This window comes from Oryzias latipes, chromosome 22, assembly GCF_053564925.1.
Source record: "Oryzias latipes strain Hd-rR chromosome 22, Olatipes_Hd-rR_3.1".
NCBI lineage: Eukaryota > Metazoa > Chordata > Actinopteri > Beloniformes > Adrianichthyidae > Oryzias > Oryzias latipes.
Genome location: NC_136258.1, coordinates 27,689,456 through 27,713,545, shown reverse-complemented (window position 1 = coordinate 27,713,545; position 24,090 = coordinate 27,689,456). Strand labels below are relative to the sequence as shown.

Genomic DNA, 24,090 nt, shown 5'->3' with positions numbered 1-24,090 from the left:
TTGCTCATAAAATGTTAAAGTAAATAAATGAAATTTGCAGTGAACACACCAGATCAGGGGTTTTGTTTGGCGTAACGCGTTGAAACAGCCGTCTACTTCCTAGTTACACACAGAGAGCAATGCATTGAGGTGTTTTGTGAATAATAAAGGTCTTTTTGGGATTGATCAAAGCAGAGATTCTTCTTTTACAGAGTAACTTTTTATGATTTAAGCATAAGTGAAAGTTCACCAGTGAAGTTCTAATGCCTAAAGCCATTTTGGAAGTGAAATCTTCATCAGCAGCTCATCATACTTCCACCTCACCCTTCACCTCTTCCTTTAAGTTACAAGCGTGGACGGTTCTTCTGGATATTTCTCGTTGTGGCGCCATATCGCACTGTTTTCTGCGTGAGATTAATGCTGCTTCTCAGTGTGTGGAAATCATTCGATAGAACTCCACCAAAGTCCATTAGTTCCACTCTGTGTGTCCCGTATTAACCCTCCAGGCTCACATGTGCAGAGGAACTCAGCATTTCGACAGACTCCTCTCTGTGAAATTATCTTTCCAGTCTATAAATACTCCGTGACTATCCAAACACCAAACTGTGCGAGTGCTTTCTCATTTCCAGAATGGTTTTCCCATCAAAGTTTACTCCCCTCATTGTCACTTTCAAGGCTTTCTATAAACTTCTGTTCAACCCTGAAGGTTTTCTGGACTAAATGAAGTTTAGAAAACTGATCATTAGCTGAAAAGATTCCAGATTGAGCGTTCAGGAAAGCAGGGCTGCTACCTGTGGATGAAGCGGCGTTCCCCGCTCTTCCTGCAGCAGAAGCTCAGAGATGCTCCCTGCGTGATGAACAGCTTCCTCTTCCTGCCGTTTTGCAGCTGCTGCCAGGCCGGCGACCCGTCAGGGCCGTAAATCACGGCGCTTTCACTCGGAGCCAGCACATCAGCACAGGTGTGGGCCCTGCCGGGGATTAGGCAGCTTCGGGAGCGTTCTGTTCAAGGCTTGGGGAAGTACGGCTGAGAAGGGGTACAGCATTGTCGGATAGATTCAGTTTTTAGACGGAGAAAGCCGTGCTGAGTCCACAGTGTCCTCAACAGAGCCAGCTTTTTCTGGGCCGGAGGCGGGTCCAGAAAACATGACAGCGAGCTGAAACTCATGTCGTCACCTTTTTACCTTTATTCATGAAAGAGCTGAACCTGAAAACTAAAGGAAGCACTTTCTAAAATATTCTGACTTTAAGTAATCAGCTCGTTTGAGAAGGTGCCGACCTCATCTATTCCTTTAATCCAAAGATCCACTCCAATGTGTTTTTGGTGTTTTTAACGTGGATTTGTAGCATTTTATCACGGTGGATGACACAAATCAGGATGAATTAGAGTAAACAGAGAGAATGAGCGCAGTCCCGCCCACAACTCGGAGGGGAATTTCTAATCAACTCCTGCCGCTCTGCAGAAGCTATCAGAGAAACGTCTTAATTTGTCTAAAAACGATGGTAATTGTAATATGGAAAACAAACACGGAGAACACTTTAAAAATTGACCAAAAGATGGTAGGAGATCATCTGTGAGCTCACTCTAGGTTTCTTCTTCTGCTGCTCCTCCATCTTTAAATCCAGATGTTCTCAGGGCCCCAGGACGTACTCGGCTGTTGCACACCAGAAGATTTGTGAGGCACCAGAGATGACTTGATGTAAAGTTCTCCTAATGTCAATGCTAATGTGGTCAGGCTTTGGGATTTTGGTTCAAATTGTTCAAGACTTTTCTTGCAACTTTTCTCCAGCAGCTACTGTCCACCTAAATGTCTGCAGGCAGGTTTTCTCTCTTAGAAAAAAGATTCTGCTTTTATTTATTAAGTTTTTGCGCTCACTTTTATGCTGCCTCTGACAGTTTACTGTCTGTTTTCATTATTTATTCTAAATGATTTTTTTATAAATGGGTAAAACAGTAGGATGTATTTTGTCGTTACAGTATGATGTCAAAAAACGATCCAGATGTTTGATCTGCGGCTTTGTTTTCGTGATTACCCTAACGAATTTTTGTCCAGCTGATAATTCTGCTCTTTATGAATCTGAGTTTCTATCTCTTGTCTGATTCAAAACTACACACAGAATCCTACATTCCCATCTTTCATCCATTCATAATTTACTCTTTTACCTTTTCCTGTGCCCTCTGACCTGTGAAAAGAACCCTCCGAAGTGTTCAGTAGGAATTCGAGACACTAACAAGCCCCGTGTTTGTTGTTCTGCAAATGTTCCCATGTTCAAATTCCTGTCAGACGCTGTGACTCACGAGAGGAAACGGAAAACATTTGAAGACATTTAATCCAAAAAGCTGTCAAACCCATGGAAGCTCCGTAAGGCAGCTTTTTGATCCTCAGGAATAGAAGGTAAAGAACGGATCAGCTGATCAGCTTTCCTTCCTCTCATTAGTTTATTCAAGCGATTACAGAGGGTCATGCTGACCCTTTTGTGCTTCAGACTCTGTAAAGGCTGAGAGCTCTGTGCACGCCGAGGAGCAAAGAGGGGGGTTGTCACAAGACGCGTGTGCAGCCAAGCCCCCTTTTTGGACGCCGGCGAGGGGAAAATTCACTGATGAAATGTGGCACAGACCCCGGAATGCAATTTCAAGCTTCCACATCTGTGAGATGGATGAAACCAGGTTCCTAATTTTACAACCATGATGTCAGTGAGAATACGTGACAGCACTCCATCGGGGCTCTGAGTGCAGGTGGTCAAAATGCGCACGCATTTAGCTCATGGCTGCAGGACTTTCACCAGTCCCTCAGTGTCCAGAGAGCCTCAGGCTTTGAGTCATCTCTTTGCTATTCCGGCTCCTTTCAGAAGAACGAAACAAAACGACCGACAGGACATGAGAGGTCACAGAACCGCAGGAAGCTGCGTCACTCCACGCTGCTGATCAGCAGCCGTTTCTGCTCAAACCACACAAAGTCCTGGATTGGACCTCAAATCCTCTTCTAGGCTGTAGTGGAAAAGAAGAAAAAAACATGGACACTTTTGAGAAGTTCTGGATAAGCGTCTGATCAATGGTCTTAAAAATTATTGATTCAGGATAAAAGCAGTTTCCTGCTATTAACGTCTTCTAGGACAACTTCTTGTGCTATCTTAGATGACCCCACCCTTACTTTGACATGTTATCCCTACCATGACAAAGGTGGACAAAGTTGGAAAGATTTCATGTAATCAATGGACACCAGTGAAGATCACAAATCATTAAAGAAAAAAGGTTCAGAGCACTGTCTAGTGGGTCTAGATGACCCAACTCTTTTGTTGGCCTTTGTCACGTGACCCATACAGAGATGGACCCGTACGTGTCCTGAGGGTTTTCATCTTGTCATGGAACGTACCACTCTCTATACCTCAGTCATTAGTTATGCCTTAATCACATGCACTCGTACGAGGGGTTGACCCGTAGTCGTGCTACAGGTTTTTGCGTTGTTCGGTTCTGTGGACGGTCGTACAGAGTAGTGGCCGCATCTTAAGGGGAGCGCAGTGCACAGTATTTGGGGGTGTCCACATCTCACCAGCCTCACCCTTACTCACCCTTGCGTGTTGTTCAAGTGTCCGCTACGACCTGTTGCCTGTATTTTTGTTCATTGGGTTGACTGAATGGTCGACGACCTTGATCTTTTGTGCAGGTCAACTGTGTGCCCCGTTAAGGTTTGACGATTTTTTTGGGCGATTGTGGCTTAAGTTGCTTTAAAACTAAATGTGATTTACATATCAGGGGGATCCACTTTCAATGTTAAGTCGATGTTAAGGGGCAGTGTGTCAGTCTGACGATGCGATTGGCAAAATGTATGAATTTTGTGATATTGTTCTTTTATCGAGACAACACTGCACTAATGTGGGACAGAAATTCATCAAACTGGGTAACAGAGAGACGGATGCTTCCATGTGGCGATGACGGAAAATACCTTGAACAGTAGCTCCTCCACATGCAACTGGAGCATCAGGTTTATGAACACTTTTTTGGACAAGCGTTGGATGCGTTTCGAAAGATAGAGACGTTCGAAATGACGAGCAAATTCCCTTCAGTGTGACGGCAGCAAATTCACATAAAGGTACAAAAACCACAACAAGTTTACGTCAGAAAGGTAGTGTTCCATCACTCAGTGGGTGGAGTGTCCCGGCCCCAGGGGGAGGAGTTTAAATATGGGGGTCTTGTTCACGACTGAGGGAAGACCGGAGCGTGAGATTGACAGGCGGGTCGGAGCAGCGTCCGTAGTTGTGCGGTTGCTGTACTTGTCCGTTGTGAAGAGAGAGCTGAGCCAAAAAGTAGGGAGGTCTGGGCATCTTTGCCAGACTGCTGCAACCCGATCCCAAATGAGCTGAAGAAGATGGATGGAAGCTGGATAGAGTTAAGCCAAGATTTGGTCACCTAACGCAAAGAGAAGCGCTAACATGGTCCAAGTTGTGTTCATGCATGCACCTAGGGAAGCCTCAACATGGCTGCTCTCTCGATCCTAAAAATCTTCGTCCCGTGAAGAAACGGTTGTTTCCTGTTCACACTTTAACGGAAGAGCACAAACAAGAGCAGGGCTGTTGCTCCCTGATGAATCCTTACAACCTTCAAAAAATCAGATCAAGATGTGCAACAGAGCCCCAAAGCAGCACAAAGGTAAATGAGTCATGGCTTAAACAAACAAACAAACAGGTGCGATTCAATAAACCGTCCCCCCACATGAACACAAACAGCAGCAGGATCACAGGCCGAGGCCTGCAGTGAAGCCGAGCGATGAGCTCAGACTTGGAAAGTGTCGCATACTGAATCACTTAACTGCAAACTGGCTGTTGAGGCAAAAACAAAGGCTTTCGGTGGACAAAGCACATGTGCCCATCATTAGCCCCAACCATTAACTCACAAGTCAGCAATCCCAACAACAGCGCGAGGAGTGGGCGAGTGTCCATTATGTCACCCCAAATGCTTGTTTTACAGTCTGAATAAACACTTGTTATTTGTCAGGATCCATGAAACGCCGTGGGCTCGGTTCGGCTGATGAACAATGAAACCTGCAGCTGGCAGATTAGAAGCATGCCCGACCTGTGGAAGTGGAAACGTGGGCCTGACGGGTCTGATGCAGCAGCACAAGGAGCTTTTCATGCTTCACAAAGAGCTGAAAGGAGTAAAAGGGAAAATCCTTCCTGTGTTTGCATTTCATCTGACTGATCTGATGCTCCATGTACAGTAAAAGAGCCTGTCAGTCTGAAGAGGGTCAGAAGCAGGTAAAAAAAAGTTTCTCACTGGAACGGTTGTCTCAAATATCATCGGCACATCAGGGAAAAAAGGAGTGGGCACAGAAAAGAGCCCTGAGGGACGCCTTTTAAAAGTGGCAACGGTGTTGAGGAAACTCCTCTAGTTTTGATTTTAGATGGCGATTTACCATTTGCATGCTGAGAATTCCTGCTGCGCCCCCTGCAGGCTGGAGCGAGGAAAACCATGATGCCTTCAGGGCAGCGTGGTCACAACAGCCACAGCAGGATCGGAACATAAGGTGATCTCACCACAGATGGGTTTTTATGGCATCACTAACAGCATCCATGAATGTTTTGGATTATCGGGCTGCAGAATCATGTCAAGACTTTCGCATAAACGTTCAGTCCTTAATTGTTTTTGTGGAAACTTCAAGCTGCAGTTTTAAGACCCCATTTAACCTCGTTTCACCTGCAAAGTAAACACTGCAGCTCCTTTTTCCCCCCCCCCACTGCTGGAAGTGAACCTGAAAGCTTCCAGACGAGGCTGAGCTCAAACTTCAGCAAACCTAAGAGAAAATATTCCAAATCTTTTGTCAAAATGATTTGAAATTTTAAGAGTTTCTCATGAAGTGCTTTTTAATTCAGTTCAATTTCCGCAGTCGATTTACAAAAATATTTAAGAAATTTAGAGTTCAACCTAAAATTAAGTGACGCAGAATTTAATATAAAAACACGGGCGTTTCTGGTGTGTGAAAGAAAAATGATTTGTCACACATTTGCTAATTTCCTCCTTAGTTCCTGAAGAAGAGGTGGAAGACACGGCCATAGACTACAGAGGAGAAGTGCAGAGAAGCTCGTGACATCCTGAGAAGTCTGAACATCCTTCAATGATGTAGATCCACAGCATCAGCACCCAATCCGAACTAAAAGTCCCCTGAGTTTGTTCTGATTTTAAACACAAAGGTAAGAGAGCTGTCTGCCTCCTAAAAAGAACCAGGGATTTATTTTCGTCAGGGAGAAGAATGAAAGTTCTGGAAAGTCCAAAGTTTTGTACTGTCCAATGCAAAGGGGCCGCAGCAATCCGAATGTATAGGAAATAATCTTAGACTTAAACAGAAGAAGTTTCTGTTTTGTTTTATTTTAAAATCCGAAAAGATACGGGAGTCGTGTGCTTCTGGAAGAGGAGCATCTTCTTTCCACGTCCTGTTCAAACCATTAATGACAATTAATGGACTTCAGAATTATTTTATCCTGTATTCCTTGGAACGATGGACACCATGTACATAATTTCCCTCAAGATATAAGTTTAATTTTGGCAGATTAAATATTGAAGCCCTTTCACTGAATTATGTTAGAGGATTGGTTCCTTTTAAATGTTCTAATGATTTAGTGCCATCTAGTGATCAGCATTGGTATAACAGCAGTAGAAAATAATTTGATCCAGAAACCTTTCTCGTGACAATGACCATCAAATATGAAATTAATATTATTATTAAATGTGCTTGACGGTTAACCTAAGTTTTGTATTGTTTACAACTGCAATAAACACAGCACACTTTGTTTCGGAGACACATTGTACACAAAGGAAAGAAGATGACCATATTTTCAAAATAAGACATTCAATATTAGTATTTTTTGCAAGATTTTTGTTTTTTATTTTATTTATTAAGTTTTCAAACTGGTGAAAAATTAGCAAGTTTTTTGAAAAGATGAAAACAACATGTTCCTATCGCTGATTTAAAAATGAGTCACATTCTGACACATCTTCCTCAGTAAAGCTGAACTGCATGATCTTATAAATCCTCATCATGACTGCCTTAAACATCTTCCTCACTCTGCAGACATCTTTCAGAAGAAACAAAAGCCACAAGATTAAAGTGTCAGCATTTAACGACATCTGGCTTCTTCACGTCTCATTTGCAGAGTCGCTGTCACTCCTCTTCCTCTTCCCAGGGTCTTCATCGTGGTATCCGCCTATCTCACTTTTATCCGTCCTTGTAACTGAGGAGGGCGGTGCCACCGGGAAGCTCTGTCCCGCCCCCAGCACCTGTCGAACAGTCATGTTTAGCCTGGATTTCTGAATATAAACGGAGCACGCCATCCAGTCTTCCTCAGAAACCGGCTCCAACATGGCCGCCGCCTGCTGGGGGGAGGCGGGGCGCAGGTCCTCCAGGAGGGCGCCGTGCCCCCGAGGCGTCGGGAGGATGCGCGGGACGGCGTGGTAGAGGAGGCGACTCTGTCCAGACATCACCATCACGTCTCCACTGTGCACCAACATGGCGGTGGGGGGGTCCTGTCTGCGGGTGCCTCCCAGGAGAAAGATGGCCGACTGCCCAAAACTGTCAGAGGAAAAAGAACGAAGGCTGGTTTCTAAAGAATTTCCGATTTCAGAATTTCAAGGTTCTGAAAACGCTCCTCTGTCATTGGTTTAAAACAGGGCTCAGAATTAGTTGTGGAGCACCTCAGAGCTATTTCTTGGGCCCCATTCTGTTCTAATTGGATCTGGTCTCTGGCGTTTTATTTTAAACTCTTTTCTAACAAAACCAGCAATTCATTTTTCAAGACATTCAGCACATAAAAGACAGCTACATTTCTGCTTTTCAAACAAAAACAAAAAAGGTTTTAACAAACAATGCCACAATAAGGTAGTTAAAAACTTGGTTAGATAAACAAGAATAAAAATCTGGAAATTTCATTACAAATATTCTTTAAGACAAAAGTTCTGCTCAAACATTAGTGTCTTGGAGTATTTTAGTCAGATTTGTTGTTATTATTCTAACAGACTTTTTTCCCTTTAGACTTTGATGACTTAACCTCTTCTTGGAACAGAACCTCAACTCTGGAAAAGCTGGAAAATGTTCATGTTTTACTCCTCCTACAGCTCCTCCTTTGAAGTTCAGTTCACTTTTTTAGAAACCATCACCTGAACGAGAGCAGAGGCCGCGTGTGATCCAGCTCAGACTCATCCACGTGGATCCCCAGAGACGAGTCGGGTCTGTAGTAGTTTAGGATGGCTGCCTCGGATCTGAAGCCCGGGAAGCCGCAGGCCGAGGCCACCCGGGCCGACAGCGAATGGAGGTCAGCCGGAAACGGCGTGTGGTTGTCGGCGGAGTACGTCTGAGGGCAGGGAAGCACAAAGCGTCTGTGATGTCACTGCAAGAAACGTTAGCGAGGACTGAAGGTCAGTGATCCCATACTGTCCAGGAAAATGGAGAACATTTTTGTTTCTTTTCTTCATGTGAACCTTTTCATTTTTATTGCTAAATATTTTAAATTTGGGGCCGGTTGTGCCAGCGGGTCATAGAATTTCATGACTCGAACTTTTCCCCCTTGAAACCAATAAAAATAAAGAATCTTTGTGTGCTGGTTGGATTTAACAGCTGACCTTCTGAGGATGCTCAGACACTTCAGCGAGGCTCACCTTGGTGTCCCAGTTGTAATGATATCCCAGAGTGACCCAGTGCAGCTTCTCCAGCAGAGTCTTTGGTTGATTCCTTCCAGAGGACGGAGATCTGTGGGCAGAAGGCGGAAAATTCACTCGCTGTGGCCAAATTGGAGGGCCGCGTTCTTCCTGGCTTGCTTACGTCACGGCGTCACGGACAAGTGCTGTCCAAATCACACGACTCCTTCAAATGCGGCCCACGAGTACAGCCTTCTTTTTCCCGGTGTAGGTACCGCAACCATTCGGCCTGCAATAACCGTTCGGGGCCCTTTCGACTGAGGATGACGTCGGGCTCAGGCTCTACATATTTTCATTTCACGTTTCCTTTTGTAACCTAAAGTTCTTTTCCCTCATGAGTTGTGTCTGACATTATTCTTTGTAGTATTTATAGAGAGATTTTGCCAAAACCCGCTTTGTAAAAAGGTCTGTTCGCTCCACACAAGCAAACCGTGTGTCTGATCAGAGCAGCCGGAGTCTCGTATCTTCGTGTTCGCAGGCAGGGAAGGTGCTTTGTTATGGTGTGGGGTCCGGAGAAGGGTTCTGACCGCAGTCCGTTCGGCTGCAAAGGCACTTAATAATAATCATAACAACAATAAAAGTACGTTTAGAAGATGATCTTGCACTATGTCGGAGCTCTGTTTGTTTACAACGGACCACCTAATATCTTCTTCTATGGTGGTATTGTAATTTGTCCAGACCAATCACTGACACGTCATCGCACCAACAGACAGCCAACCACATCACTGTGTGAGGTCAGCACTAGCTGAAGGACCCCGAACGGTTATGGTACCTACACCGGTTTCAAAGGATTGGCCTGGTGTATCCTTCTATGCTGTCCGTATCCCAAGATGCATTGCGGCCGAACCCGGAGATTTTCTGACCACAACGGCGGAATGTGAAGCGGGACCCGGAGTTGGAAATAATGACACCGTTTTATGATTACACCTCCAAGACTAAAGGTTGGATCAAATAAGACAGGAATCTTTTTTTTTTTAGCTCTGTGCCCGGTTCACTACTCCTCTCTGTTTGGGACTCACGGTTGCTAGGCGACAGGACGTTCCCCAATGTAACGGCTGGAATTGTCTGAAGGCCAGACTCGTCCAATTTCACAGCCATTAACATTTGGCCGACCCGATCGGCGAAGGACGGAGCCAGCTTCGACCGGGAAGGCTGTGGCCATTGAAGGACAGCCCTCAAATTCAGACACAGCCACTAAGGTCTGTTCTCGTTGCTACGGTGACGAACAAACAATACCAGTGTGCTCAGGGAAGAACTGCTATGAAGGTCTTCCTTCTGAACATGATCCTCACCTGAGGACAGGTGCACTCTTAGCCCAGATGTCCTGCGTGTCGCAGGCAGACATGTGCAGGTCCAGGTTGCAGACGTTTGGTTTTTGAGGGTAGGTCTTCAAGCACTGCCTGACCCAGAAGGGTTGGGAGCCCCGAAGGAAAGGGTTGGAGATGAAAATGAAGCCTAGACAAAAGAATCAGGTGGGTGTGTTGTTGTTTTGAGAAGACCATAATGATGAAGAAGAACATGAGAACCACGTGACGCTGCTGTACCCGGGAAGCCCTGCAGGCTGAAGGCTCTCCAGTCTCTGACGGGCCGCAGTCCCACCCGGGCGGCCTCCTCGTCGCTCACCGCAGCCGCGTCCAGGTGAGCCGGAGCGACCTGCCGGGTTCACGGGTGAACATCTGTTTGTGACCTCACTGAAAACTCGTCAGATGAGCAGCTTGCGCTCGTGCGGACTAGGATCAGTGATAAACCGAGCAGAATGCCGCTTTTGTGCGGTTAATCGCCACTAATTCCGGCATCTTTCTCACCTTGTCCGCCGGCGGTTCGCTGGAAAAGTCGACAACCCCCCTGAGGTCGGGTGGGGGGTCTCTTCTTTTATAAAACTTGAACATCTTCCTAAAAACATCTTCCCCGCTCTCCACCATGTAGGCGGCCATCTTTGCCATGACGTAATTGACCCCAATCTAAACCTTTTTTTACATTTCACCTCTACCTGGAGTTTAAAATAAAAAAATATATAAGCAGGCGTCATTTAAATATTTAATAACTAGAAAAGATGTCTCTTTTTTTCCTGCTTCGCTTAACTTTGGGGGTATATTTTGGTCACGTGACCTTGCGTCACAGGTCAAAGGGACGAGCAAAGATGGCGGCGTCGTCCAAAAAGGTGTTCGAGCTGTTCGTGTCGAAGGTCCCGTGGACCGCAGCCAGCAGTAAGTCCCGTTCTCCGGTAGAATTGTTCTGCAACCGCGAGGCTCCGACCTGAACTGATGTGCGGAGACCCGGAACGTCGCTTCGCTTTTATTATTTCCCTCTGCGTGGGGGCACGCGGGACGTCCGTGAAGCTTCCACGCACAGCGGTACTTCAAAGTACTCGCGCAGAAGCAGACTTATTTGTCGTAACACTTACTTATTAATATTAATAAATAGGTATTCTAAGAATTTTAACTGTACTGTGTGTAATAGTTTACAACGGGCTTTTTCCACAATAACCAACATGCTCTCCAACATAAAGATCAATTTATTTGAGAAATCATTAATAAATAAACGCCATTTGAAAAAGATAAGGACGGAAGGTATTTTCATGTGTTTGTGAATCAGAGCTTTTGTTTTTCAGAGGAGGTGCGGGACTATTTTGGACAGTTTGGCTTGGTCAAGAAGTGTCTTCTGCCATTTGTGAGTTTCTTCTGTTCGTTTTTTTATTTATTAATATCTAACAAATAAACCCAAACACCAACAATTAGTAACTGTCATTTATATGTGGTCCAGATCTATTCATCAATTCATTTCTGTTCTCAGTTACTTGGTTCTTTCTACCATGTGCAATAAAGTTTATTGGAAAAAAAACCCTGGTTCTTTCTACTAAGTGCAATAAAGTTTATTGAAAAAAAGACTTGGTTCTTTTCAACGTTCCTGGAAACTGCTGCCCCCTTGTGGTGGGAGGTGTCCACTGCTCCTGACTCTTCACTGTTTTTGCTGAACCAGGATAAGGAGACCGGCTTCCACAGAGGCTTCTGCTGGATCGGCTTCACAACAGAAGAGGGTTTGAACAATGCCCTGCAGAAGGACCCTCATGTTCTGGAGGGAGCAAAGGTAAAGCATTATGGGTAATGGAGTCAAAAAGAAGTGAGCACTACGTGCTAATAAACCCCTGAACTCAGGAAAATGACTGTAAGGAAAGAAGCAAAGTAAGAAAGCTGGATGTTGTCTGTGGAATTTGTTTTTTTGACTAATGCCTCTGCTTTCAGCTGCAGGTTCAGAGGAACAGACGTCCGTTCGCAGGACAGAAGTCCAGCAGAGACGCCGAGTTTGACTGAAGCTTCCTCTGTGGTTCTGCAGAGAGGAGAGGAGCTCCCTCTACCTCTTCTTGTCTGAAACGCTGGGTGAAACCAGTGGACCATGTTTGTTCTATGGAATCAAAATCCTTAAATTCCTCTGTTTTGGTGTTGTGAAACTGATATTTGTTGACAAATAAAATCTTTATTTATTATCAAAGTGTTGTACTTCCTGCTATATCAAATATTTTAGAAGATTTAGAAAGCTTTTATCAATTTACTCTGGAAAAATATATATATTTAAATAAAAATATATAAAACTGATAGTTTTATTGTAACAATTAAAAATATACTACATATTTTTTTCTTGATTAAAATAATGAAATTAAAACAGAAAAATTTTAAATACTCTTAAAATAAAAACAAAATTGAAAAACAGATGTCATGTATAAGCGTTACAAAAAAGTTTTTGTTTTTTTTAAATCAACTTTAATGCACATTATGCGCTTTTACAAGGATGCACTTTTAGCATACATTAAAAAACACAACTGCAAATATCAAATACACATCCGTAACAAACAGAAGAACAAGAATAGAAATAAGCCAGGGGGTTAAACTCAAGGAAATAATACTGAATCTCTCACAAACAGACAATGTTCTGATCGCTTTTTGCTTCTCTAAATTTCGAATACTGTTGATATAGTGATTTAATTCAGAAAGGAATACAGTGAAACAGGGTTTTCTACCAGAAAATTTACATTTATGAACATGGAATTTGGCCAAAATGAGTAAAAGATTTAAAAGTAAACCAGAGTCCTTTTGCATATTTTTTGATATTAGACCCAACAAGACATCTTTCCAGAATAAGACAAAACAAGAATCAATTTTATCATTAATAAAATCACACATCTTCTGTCTAAACACCTTAACTTTGGGACAATACGAGAAAAGATGGATAACTGTTTCAGGGGAATTACAACCAGAACTACAGAGTGTCTCCATGTTTAATTTGAATCTGTTTTGGATTTATTGTTTTTCCTGGGATAACCGGTCAGACATATTTTCCTCACAGGATTATTTATGGGAGAGAGCAGAAAAGGCTCCTCAACGTGAACTCTGTGTTGGAATTTAAACAGCATGCAGACACCAGAGGGAATAGCTCCAAACACTCTAGCGTATTCTAAAGGTGGAACAGGGAAGGGAAATTTAGATAGAAATTCCTCATAAGTTAAAAGTAAGCCCTGGTTGTTAAATAATTGATACACAAATATAATCTTATTTCGAAACCACTATTCTATGAAGAGTGATTTGCGTTTATATAAAATGTCCCTGTTATTCCAGATAGAATATTTGTGAGATGAAAAGTTGTGTTTGTATACAAGGGACCATGAAAGGAACAAAAAAAGGTAATTTTTACCCCTATGGATTGGCCTGTGACGCACATATGACGTTTTCAAGTTCCCGGAAGTGTAGTTTTCATGTTTTAAAAACGCGACACTACGAGTGAATATGATCATAATTTTAGTCAAAAAGTGTCTCTTAACCCTCACATTCAACGATTCATGTGTCCGATTTACATTCCTCTCGGCCCAGCAGGAAATACAAACGCATCCACTAACCCCCGAGATTTTAGACTACATTGACCAGAAGTCCTTGCGCTGTAGTTGAGAGGAGGCGAAAAGGTCAAAACCGGAACCGGTGAGTTAGCGGTCGCCAGTGCGCGTGTGGACCGAGCAGAAGCGGCCGTTTGTCAGGTAAGGTGTCGTAACTCTGCGACTGGTGGAGTGTGACTGCTGATTGTTGTGTGTCCGCTCACACAACGACAGTTACACAACCTGAACGGCCATTACACAACACGCGAGGGGAACATTCAGCAGGTTTTCGCAGACATCCTTTTGTCGCTAATTGGCCTCTCGGTTGATTCGATTCTACGTCTAACGTCACAGCTGAGTGTCAGGGACGTGCATTGTGGGATGGGATGCTGTGATGTTCTGGCTTTGATTGACAATGATGACAGGACGCATGCGCGGCGCGGGAACACCAGTTTGAGCTGACTGTTTTGTGGACATTGAAGTACAAGAATCCGATTTCAGGTTTGCCAGGGTCGATGGTCATCCACCTGCACAGGTGCAGCGGTTCAGCATCATCCATGCAGGATGCTGGTCTCAGAATTCTTCTGGGGTCTAGATGACAGAGCATGAAGGAAAAGAAAAACACTGTTTTTACTCGGCACTAATCAAAAAAAGCTACATGTTTAAATATTCAAAAAATAACTGAATGAGTTCAACTTAACACTTATGAAAAACTTTAGTTTCAGTTTTTCCACAAGGTAACACGAATAAATAAAAAATCCTACACAAGTTCCAATACAGCCGGAAATAAAAGGGAACAGAACAAAGAAAACTTTTGCATTAGTGGATAAACAAATTTTAGAGAATAAAATAATAGTATATATACTTCCACAATCAATTCTTCCAATCAATCCCCAGTGTTTGTCATATTTCTTATGTTCTAAGTCGTACTTGGATTTAGGCAGCAAAGGTCATTTATTGTGTTTTTGTAGCAGCTTTTATTTAAACAAAGTTTTTTTGAAGGTGATTTGGTTTCTTTAAAGGTCCTTTATCATTTCTTTAGCCTTTTAGAGTAAACTGTATCCCATATTCATTCAAATTAATCACATCAACCATATGATAACATATCACATTTGGCACATTAAAGACCTTTAATGAGGCCTTCTGGAGGCCCCTGGGAGCACTGTGAGAGTCATGTTTTTTGATTTCTCCAGTGCTTTCAACACAATTCAGCCATCACTGCTGAGGAGGAAGCTGGAGGTTGCAGGTGTGGACCAACATCTGGTTGCTTGGACCATTAACTTCCTCACAGACAGACCACAGTTTGTGAGGCTGCGTGACTGTGAGTCTGATGTGGTGGTCTGCAGCACGGGGGCACCTCAAGGGACTGTGCTCTCCCCATTCCTGTTCACCCTGTACATATCGGACTACACCTACGACTCCCACCACTGTCATCTGCAGAAGTTCTCAGATGACAGTGCCATTGTGGGCTGTGTATCAGGGGGGGGGATGAGCAGGAGTACAGGGGGGTCATCACTGACTTTGTTAGCTGGTGTGAAGTTAACCACCTGCTGCTTAACACCAGCAAGACAAAGGAGCTGATACTGGACTTCAAGAGGTCCTCACCATCACAGTCACCGGTGAACATCCAGGGTTCAGACATTGAGGTCGTGGACACATTTAAATATCTGGGTGTTCACCTGAACAACAGACTGGACTGGTCCAACAACACGGATGCTCTGTACAGGAGGGGCCAGAGTCGCCTTCACCTGCTGAGGAGACTGAGGTCCTTTGGCGTGTGCAGACAGCTGCTGAGGACCTTTTACGACACTGTGGTGGCCTCAGTGGTCCTTTATGGAATTGTGTGCTGGGCGGGGGGCAGTGCAGGCAGAGACTTGAAGAGGCTTAACAAACTGGTTAGGAAGGCCGGCTCTGTCCTGGGCTGCACACTTGAGTCCATCGAGGAGGTGGCGGACAGGAGGATGTTGGCTAAGCTGACATCCATCATGGATAACCCCTCCCACCCCCTACACCAAACTGTAGAGGCGCTGACCAGCTCCTTCAGCACCAGACTGTTGCACCCTCAGTGTAAGAAGGAGCGCTAACGCAGGTCATTCCTCCCCACAGCCATCAGACTGTACAACACCGTGTCAAAGTGACACTCCACGGTCCCAGGGGTGTTTTTTCTGTTTAGTCATTGATTCATTTACTTTTGTTGTAGTTGTTGTTTTTCAATTTTAAATTGTTTTTTGTTCCTGAATAGTTGTTTGTTTTTGTTCTTGGTGTGAACTTCATTAGTTATTTCTGTATTTTGAAAAAATTTGTAATGTTTTTTTACAGTTTACATGTTTTGCAGACCGCATGTTTTTTACACTTTTGCAGCTGTATTTATTTAATATTTATTTCTTTATTTAATAAGAATCTCATTTTTGATAATTATTTTTCATAATAATTTTAGTAATATTTTTAATTATCTAATATAAATGTAATTTGTGATGTCCTTTATTGATGTTATATTATATAGATTATTTCTGAATGTCGTGTTGCTGCCACAGATAAATGAAATTTCCCCATTGTGGGATTAATAAAGTCATCTATCTATCTACAATGAAATATCAGTTATATGCATGAGTTCATTTTCCTACCTGGAAGTAAGACGACTCCATCTCTGAAGCTCCGCCTTTCTCTCCTTGTGGGTGCCGCCCATTTAATGATGTCAACCAAGCGCCGGCCTCGACAGCGGGTCTGTGTAAATAAAATGAAAGCTGGTGTGTGTTAGCTTGGGGGCGGGGCTGGCAGTGCAGACGCTCCTGGAAGGGGCGGGTCCTCCACGTTCATACGTAAGAACGTGAGGACCCAGTGGTTTTTGTGGATTGGGAGGGGCTGGCGTACTGGTTCGTAGAATGAATACTCAAAGATGCGTCAATGGATCAAAATACCCCTTTTGGGATTGTTTTATGTGAGGAATGTACATAATAATACACTAAAAAGCTCAAAAAGTTGATATTTTTGTATCATATAGGCCCTTAAAAACTAAAGTTAAAGCTGTTTATTTGTCTGGTAAAATATTGAATTGCTGAATTTAAACGTTTATATGGGTTTTTGGGTAAAGATTGAAGCTATATCACCAGGAGTTTTTCTCTCTGTTAACGGTAAAGAAAGGCTTTTGTGGTTCTCCTGCCTCACACTGCTGTGTTCTCCTGCAGTCCCCGGATGGCTGCCCGGCTCCTCAAGCTCTCCTCTCTGGCCACAGCAGTGTTCGCCTCCTCCGGCTTTTACTTCTACAACAAGCAGCTGGACCTCAGTGACCTGAGCGTCGTCCGGTTTGGTCGAGCTGCAGCCACCGTGAGTTCCTTAATGCGACTGACAATATGAGACGGACACAGTCGAGATGTTTAGAATTCATTTGGGATTTCAACCTATAGTGAAAAAGTACATGGATTTTGTGGTGTGCTCTGAATTATTGGCATGTCAGTTTATTACCAAAAATCCCAAATCAGTCATTCCTATTTAAACTTAGTGAGATGCAAACGTTCTCTGGTCAAACTGGTTCTGGTTTCTGAGCAGATTAACCGACTCCAGGTACACCCCTGGACAGACGGGGGTGTAGATGAATCACTAGGGATGGGCGATCTATCGATGCCAGTATCGGTATCGGCCGATATTTGCATAATTTGAGTTTATCGGTCTGATATCTAAAAATCTACAGATATTCTTCTAACTATTTTCAGAAAGACATTATTTTTGAAGTGCATGCTTGTTCCAAATAGATTGGAAAGCTTATGTTTACAGTCACTGTCAGCAATAGACTGTTTTCAGGTAAATGTCATTTTTTGATAGGGCTACATGTTGTTCCTAATGGATCTCTGGCAATAGGGAGATTATGGTTCACCGTTCTGTCCAATATTCAATAAATGGTCTCAATGCTTACAGATGCATTTAAGTTTGAAAGTGTTCCTTGTTCCTATGAGATCCTTTGTTGTATGTTAAAAAGGTCAAGTACAGTGTGATTGTCCAGTAAAAGAAAAGTCGTGTATTTCCTAATTAAGAAACAAAAAGGAAATTTACATTTTGTGTTACTTGGAGACTTAAGTATCGACTATCCCTCACAGTAACAGGTGAAATATCGGCTGGGAAAAACGATATCGGCCCATCCCTATAAATAACTAAATCTGTGGACTAGTCCTCCTTTTTTTTTCTTGTATGGTGGCCTTTAGCTTTTCTAACAAAACAGACGCTTACACGACAGAACAGAGTTTTTTTTCCCCCCTTTTTAGTTTTGTTGGACGTTAGTTTTTCCAGTCAAAGAGAAGACTAGCTGTTTTCTGATTCTCCACTGTGATCAGGAACCGTGCCTCGGTTCTTCCGGAGAACAGACAATCAGCTGATTTTCTTTTTCCCGCTTCATTAAAACCCCGGAAAGCTTGACTCCTTTACTTTGGGCTGTGACGCCACGGAAGTGGAGGTTGTCATCATCTCTTGATTGTTGACCCAAACTCAAACCATGAAGACATACAAGCTTGCATGGCTACAAAAACTGTAAACCCGTCTGTATGGATCAGAAGTCAACCATGGTGAAGTCTTTAACCCTTGTGCTATCTTAGATGACCCCACCCTTACATTGACGTGTTCTCCCTACCATGACAAAGGTGGGTAAAGGTGGAAAGATTTCATGTAATCCATTGACACCAGTGAAGATCACAAATCATTGAAGAAAAAAGGTTCAGAGCACTGTCTAGTAGGTCTAGATGACCCAACTCCCAATGGTAAAGTGTCTAGGATAGCACAAGGGTTAAGTGTCACGCTCTGTCTCCTGATCTTCTGTTTGTCTGCAGACGGCGGTCATCAGCTACGACTACCTAACAGCTTTCAAACATGTGGAAAGCGGCACGGAGGAATACTCTGCGCTCAAATCCCAGGTAGGCGGTGGGATCCTTGATCAGCTCTCTGAAGGAAGTTGTATTCGGTCAAATCTTTGTCCAGTTTTTTTTTTTTTTACACCTTTGTCCAGGTTCTGTCTGTAAAACGAGCTTGGATCATGTCTTTTACATTTGGATTGAGCGTATCTTCTCGTGGTGCAGAAAATCAGCTATGGAGAGTTTAGAAAACCCTAGTCATGCTTCAGACAGAAGAGCTTCTCAAACAGACCTGCTCAGTGTTCCTCAGTGTTCTAAAGGTTCTACAGCTTCTCTGTTTTCCACAAAGCCATACTTTATAGATACACAACACACAGTCTTTACAAAAAAAGTATCAAAACTTTTTAGTTCTTTTGTGTTTGTGACTTTCCATGCGTAAATATGCTTGCAGAGTTCACAAAGCTGGCATCGTTTTTGGGTAAAGGTGTTCTGTGAATGGAGAAATGCGTTTTTTTTTCCAATCTAACAAAAAGAAAGCCAGCCTTTCACACATTTGAGACTATTTTGAACAGTTTTGAACATCGTAGTTTCCTGGCTTGTGCTTGTGACTCAAAGTAATTGCACCTCCTTCAGTTAAACACAGAGGTGGTTCTATCATGGCACGGGCTGCTTGACTGCTTCTCATCTGTCAAAGTGAGGACTATAGCAGAAGAGTGTTGTGACACAATAATGAAGAAAATCTGTCCAAAAGAAAAGTCTGTGGTGAAATTTATTATTTCTGCATTAAATGATTTTTTGGATTATACGCTCATCTGCAACTTTTGAAGGTCCATCTTGGTAGTATCAGGTTGCATGCCTTTTGCCTTCAGAACTGCCTTAATCCTTGGTGGCATCGATTCAACAAGGTGCTGGAAACATTTCCCAGAGAGTTTGGTCCATATTGACCTGTCAGCAGGCAGTTGACTGCACATCCATGATGCCAATCTCCAGTTCCACCACATCCCAAAGGTGATCTATTGGATTGAGATCTGGGGCCTCATCTATAAAGGTTGCGTACGCACAAAAGAAGGCGTACGCCACTCTCTACGCAATAGTTGAGATTTATAAAAAGCAAATTTGACGGGAAAATGTGCGGTCCTTCACGCAAGCTCTGACCCAGGCGTACGCACAAAAACGGATGAAATGAGAAACGACGACACCGTCGGCAGATGGAAGAAACACGTGAAAGTGAAAATGACAATACTGCCTCTCATAAATAACATGAAGACTTCACAAAGCAAGTCTTACAATTAACAGCCTACACCAACACCCGTTTGATCGATCAGCAGTGAAATAAACAAAAGAAATCAAACGAAAATTACAACAGAAATTCAAATGAACACTTATTTGCAGAAAGAAAAGTGAAATATGTTCTGCAATATTGGCATGTTGTGCAATTCATCCTCATAAATAATACATTTAACAGAACGAAATAATGTACAAAACTGATATTCTCGTCAGTGTGTCCGTCTGGCGGAGCAGATATAGGTGCAGACAGACAGACAGATGGATAGATAGAGAGAGATGCATTAATTATCCACTGGGGAAAGTTGTTTTCATAGTAAAACATTTCTTCATAAGCTATGGAATTATGGTATTCATGCATATGCCTTTAGTTTGTTTTATTTTTGATAAAACCATGTATGGCGTATGTCTCAACCATTCAGAAAGCAACAAGAAATTACATTTGCGTTGAACATTTTCCCATTTCCATGTCGATTATTACCGACATCTGTAGCTTGTCAGATGCAATTAAATGGATGGAAATAAAATGCCCCATCACAATGCGTAATGACGCACAATGGCTGATCTTGGGCTCTTAGAAGATGTGGCAAATGGAAGAATTCAGAGTGAACGCATCTTTAGACAGCAAGAAGACTTGCTGGCAAACGAGGACGAGTGGCATATGAGCCGGTTCCGACTTTTTCGAGCCGTCCTGTTGGACCTCCGCAGGCTTTTGGGGGTGTGTCACCCGGTGCATCTGGCGGGTCGGTGTTCCCCTGCGCCTCAGTCACCACTCCATTAAGGGATTCCCCAATTATTGCCGCCAGTCTGTCATCAAGAGGGGTCAGCTCCGGTGTCCCCCCCCCCCCCCCCCCCCCCCCCCCCCCGACACACTCTGGCGATGCAGCGCTAGACGTTTTTTTGCCTCGACTTTGATGTCCGACCATTTCTGTTTTATTTCGGCCACGGTCCGAGGTTGTGAGGCTACAGCATTTACGGCGTCTGCCACCGTCTGCCACCGTCTGCCACGTGCCTTTTTGGCATTAGTAATGCCCACACTGTGCCCTCCAAACAACATTCTTCTCCTCTTTTCCACCTCGCCAACAATAACTTCTACTTCACATTGAGTGAAGTTACGTTTTTTTGATTTCCTCTCTGTGTTTGCCATGATTTCGCAAGCCATGAATATTAATTTGTGGGCGTTTCGCGGACTATTTATGGGCAACTATGGGCGTGTCACGAAGCCGCAAAAGCTGCGCTGCATTTAGAATCGGTTGTGATTTATTAAGGGAAAGATGCGTAGGATGTACGTGCGCACGGTTTTATAAATCCGAATATTTCTGTGCGTACGCACGTCCTATGTTTCATCCGTACGCCACTTCTGACGCAAATCCTACGCAAAGTTTTATAAATGAGGCCCCTTGTGACTGTGGAGGCCATTTGACTCCAATGAACTCATTGTCATGATTAAGAAACCAGTCTGAGATGATTCCAGCTTTATGACATGGTGCCTTATCCTGCTGGAAGACAGTACACTGTGGTCATGAAGGGATGGACATGGTCAGCAACAATACTCAGATAGGCTGGGACATTGGAACCATGCTCAATTGGTACTAAGGGGCCTACAAAATATCCCCCACACCAAGGCAAGGCAAGGCAAGTTTATTTGTATAGCACAATTCGTACACAAAGTAATTCAAGGTGCTTCACAAAACAGAAAAATGCATTAAAATCACAATACATCATAGAAATAATCAACGTAAAATTTACTTTAAAAGAAAAGAAAAAAAAATTGAAAATTGATTTAAAAATAAAGTAAGGAAAGGAAAGAAAAGTGCAGATAGGACCTTTCAGTCATATACACGGCTAAACAGAAATGTTTTAAGTCTAGATTTGAACATGAACACAGAAGAGGCCTGTCTTACGGCTTCAGGGAGGCTGTTCCAGATTTTAGCTGCAGAATATTGAAACGCTGATTCCCCTTGTTTAGTTCTGACTCTGGGCATCAACAGGAGGCCGGCCCCTGAGGTCCTCAGAGTACGAGATGGTTCATATGGCACTAACATGTCAGAGATGTACTTTGGTGCTCGGCCATGGAGAGACTTGTACACAAGCAGAGCTGCTTTGAAGTCTATTCTTTGAGGTACAGGGAGCCAGTGCAGAGACCTGAGCACAGGACTAATGTGATCATACTTCCTGGTTCTGGTCAGGACTCGAGCAGCAGCATTCTGGATGTACTGAAGCTGTTTTACAGCTCGTTTGGAGAGGCCGGTGAGCAGGCTGTTACAGTAGTCTAACCTACTGGAGACAAATGCATGAATAAGTATCTCCAGGTCTGGCTTTGACACTATGTTTTTGATTTTGGCAATGTTTTTCAGATGGTAAAATGCCGCTGATGTTACTGACTTGATATGGCTGTTAAAGTTCAGGTCAGAGTCCATGATTACCCCTAGATTTCTGACTTGATTTGAGGGTTTAAGAAACAGAGAATGAAGGTAGCTGCTGACACTTTCTCTTTGTTTCTGTGGGCCAAAAATAATAACTTCGGTCTTGTTTGAGTTTAGCTGGAGAAAGTTGTTCTGCATCCACGCGCTGATCTGTTGGAGGCAGTGGTTGAGTGAATCCACCGGCCCATATTCATTACACCACCATTACATCCATTACACCACCAGCCTGAACCGTTGAAACAAGGAAGGATAGATCCATGCTGTCATGATGTTCTGACCCTACCATCCCAATGTGGCAGCAGAAATGGAGACTGATCAGACCAAACGTCAAACCTTTTTCCAATCTTCTATGGTCCAGTTTTGGTCAGTCTGTGTGAATTGTAGCTTCGGTTTCCTGTTCTTAGCTGGCAGGAGTGGACATGTTCAGAGATGCTCTTCTGCGGACCTCGGTTGGAACCAGTGGTTCTTATAGTTACTGTTGCCTTTCTATCCGCTGGAACCAGTCTGGCCATTCTCCTCTGACCTCTGGCATCAACAAGGCATTTCTGTCCACAGAACTCTCTCTTTTTTGACCATTTTCTGTAAACCCTAGACATGGTTGTGGGTGAAAATCCCATTAGATCAGCAGTTTCTGAAATCCTCAGACCAATCCGTCTGGCACCTACAACCATGCCACGCTCAAAGCCACTCCAATCACCTTTTTCCACCAATCTGATGCTCGGTTTAAAATGCAGCATACTGTCTTGACCATGTCTACATGCCTAAATGCATTCAGTTGCTGCCATGTGATTGGCTGATAAGAACAGGAAAAACATTCATTCGTCACTTGTCTCTTTTCCTTTTTGGTCTTTGTATGAACCTTCGCTCTTTGCTCTGATGAGGCAGATTAAAGAACAAGAGCTTCAAAAAGCAAAGAGGGAGGCGGCTTTGTGATGGCGTGATTATGCAATGGCATCCTTTGACTCGTGCGCTGGCTTCCTCCGCTCTCAGAGGCAACAGCCTTCTATTAGCATCTCATTACAGATCTCTCCAAGAGATGATTGGGACATTAAAAGAAGCTTCTTAATGCAAATGAATAATGCATGAGTGATGTTTAAGGCTAGGAGGAGGAGGGGGAGGAGGGGGCTGCAGAGTTCAACGCCTGAATCCAAAAGATTTCAAAGCCGCCGTTTTTTAATGTCTCATTGAAGACCAAAGACAGAGAAATGCTCACTTCATCTGTTGACAGACGGTGACTTATATGTGTCTTTGCAATAAAAAATAAATAAGCCAAACTGCCAGATTATACACGTCAACCTGCAGTTTCTTTGCTTTTTAAGGTTTGACAAAAAAACAATTCACCCGTATGGAGGGGTGGGGGGGGTTGACCTTTACGGGTGCTGTGGGTTTTTGGGTTGTCCGGGTCCGTGGAGGACATTGACTGGGTGAAGCGAGTGTGTGACGTAACGCATTGAAAATAAACGCCTTACCTCCGGCTCCAGCGAAACGAAGCCAATTCAGTCGCCATTTTTCCACATTACAGGCCCCTTTTAAGGGGTGTGGTCTTCCAACAAACTCACTCCTGATTGGTGAGAGTGGTTGCCATAGAAACCTCGACTCAGACCAATTACTGCTTACTGTCGACTTCTGGCTCCACTATGGTGGCGTCCTTATCGCAAAAAAAAAAAAAAAATGGCCACAGAATTGACTTCATTTGGTTGTAGGCAAAAGGACGCCATTTTCAACGGGTGACGTCACACTCAATCGGTCCAGTTTTTACATACAGACGACTAAAAAAAATATTGATCCTAAATCAAATTGATGCTGGAAATAATTGGTGATACCCAGCCCTAGTAACTACCAAAAGTAGTGAAGTGGTAAGGAGATATTCAGGTTTAGAAACTTTGCTTTGCTGGTAGCCAAGAGAGTATTTCTGCATTCATCATTAAGTTGTTTCTTTTATATATAAAATATTATTCATTTATTACTCTTTTCAGCTCATTCTTCCTTTTTTGTGCCGCACTGTAACGGTGCACTTCACTTCCA

The 24,090-nt window shown here is 43.4% G+C and overlaps 3 protein-coding genes across 3 annotated transcripts in view; 2 read left to right on the top strand and 1 right to left on the bottom strand.

Moving 5' to 3' along the window:
* Positions 1-6,830: 6,830 nt before the first annotated feature.
* alkbh1 (alkB homolog 1, histone H2A dioxygenase) lies at positions 6,831-10,717 on the bottom strand. Its single transcript, XM_011490141.4, has 6 exons — positions 10,465-10,717; positions 10,204-10,312; positions 9,952-10,114; positions 8,621-8,711; positions 8,123-8,316; positions 6,831-7,538 (listed from the first exon to the last, which is right to left on the bottom strand). The coding sequence occupies exons 1-6, from the start codon at positions 10,600-10,602 to the stop codon at positions 7,106-7,108; spliced, it is 1,128 nt and encodes a 375-aa protein (XP_011488443.1). The 5' UTR covers positions 10,603-10,717; the 3' UTR covers positions 6,831-7,105.
* On the top strand, positions 10,711-12,148 carry slirp (SRA stem-loop interacting RNA binding protein). Its single transcript, XM_011490140.4, has 4 exons — positions 10,711-10,866; positions 11,271-11,329; positions 11,639-11,746; positions 11,902-12,148. Exons 1-4 carry the CDS (start codon positions 10,713-10,715, stop codon positions 11,968-11,970), a joined length of 390 nt encoding a protein of 129 aa, XP_011488442.2. The 5' UTR covers positions 10,711-10,712; the 3' UTR covers positions 11,971-12,148.
* A 1,410-nt stretch (positions 12,149-13,558) lies between these two features.
* Positions 13,559-24,090, top strand: part of adck1 (aarF domain containing kinase 1) — a 55,365-nt gene continuing 44,833 nt past the window's right edge. The window contains exons 1-3 of the mRNA XM_004082423.5: positions 13,559-13,682; positions 16,706-16,844; positions 18,335-18,418. Of these exons, the coding sequence (XP_004082471.2) occupies positions 16,713-16,844; positions 18,335-18,418 (216 nt within the window). The 5' untranslated portion in view covers positions 13,559-13,682; positions 16,706-16,712. The remainder of the gene's footprint in view (positions 13,683-16,705; positions 16,845-18,334; positions 18,419-24,090) is intronic.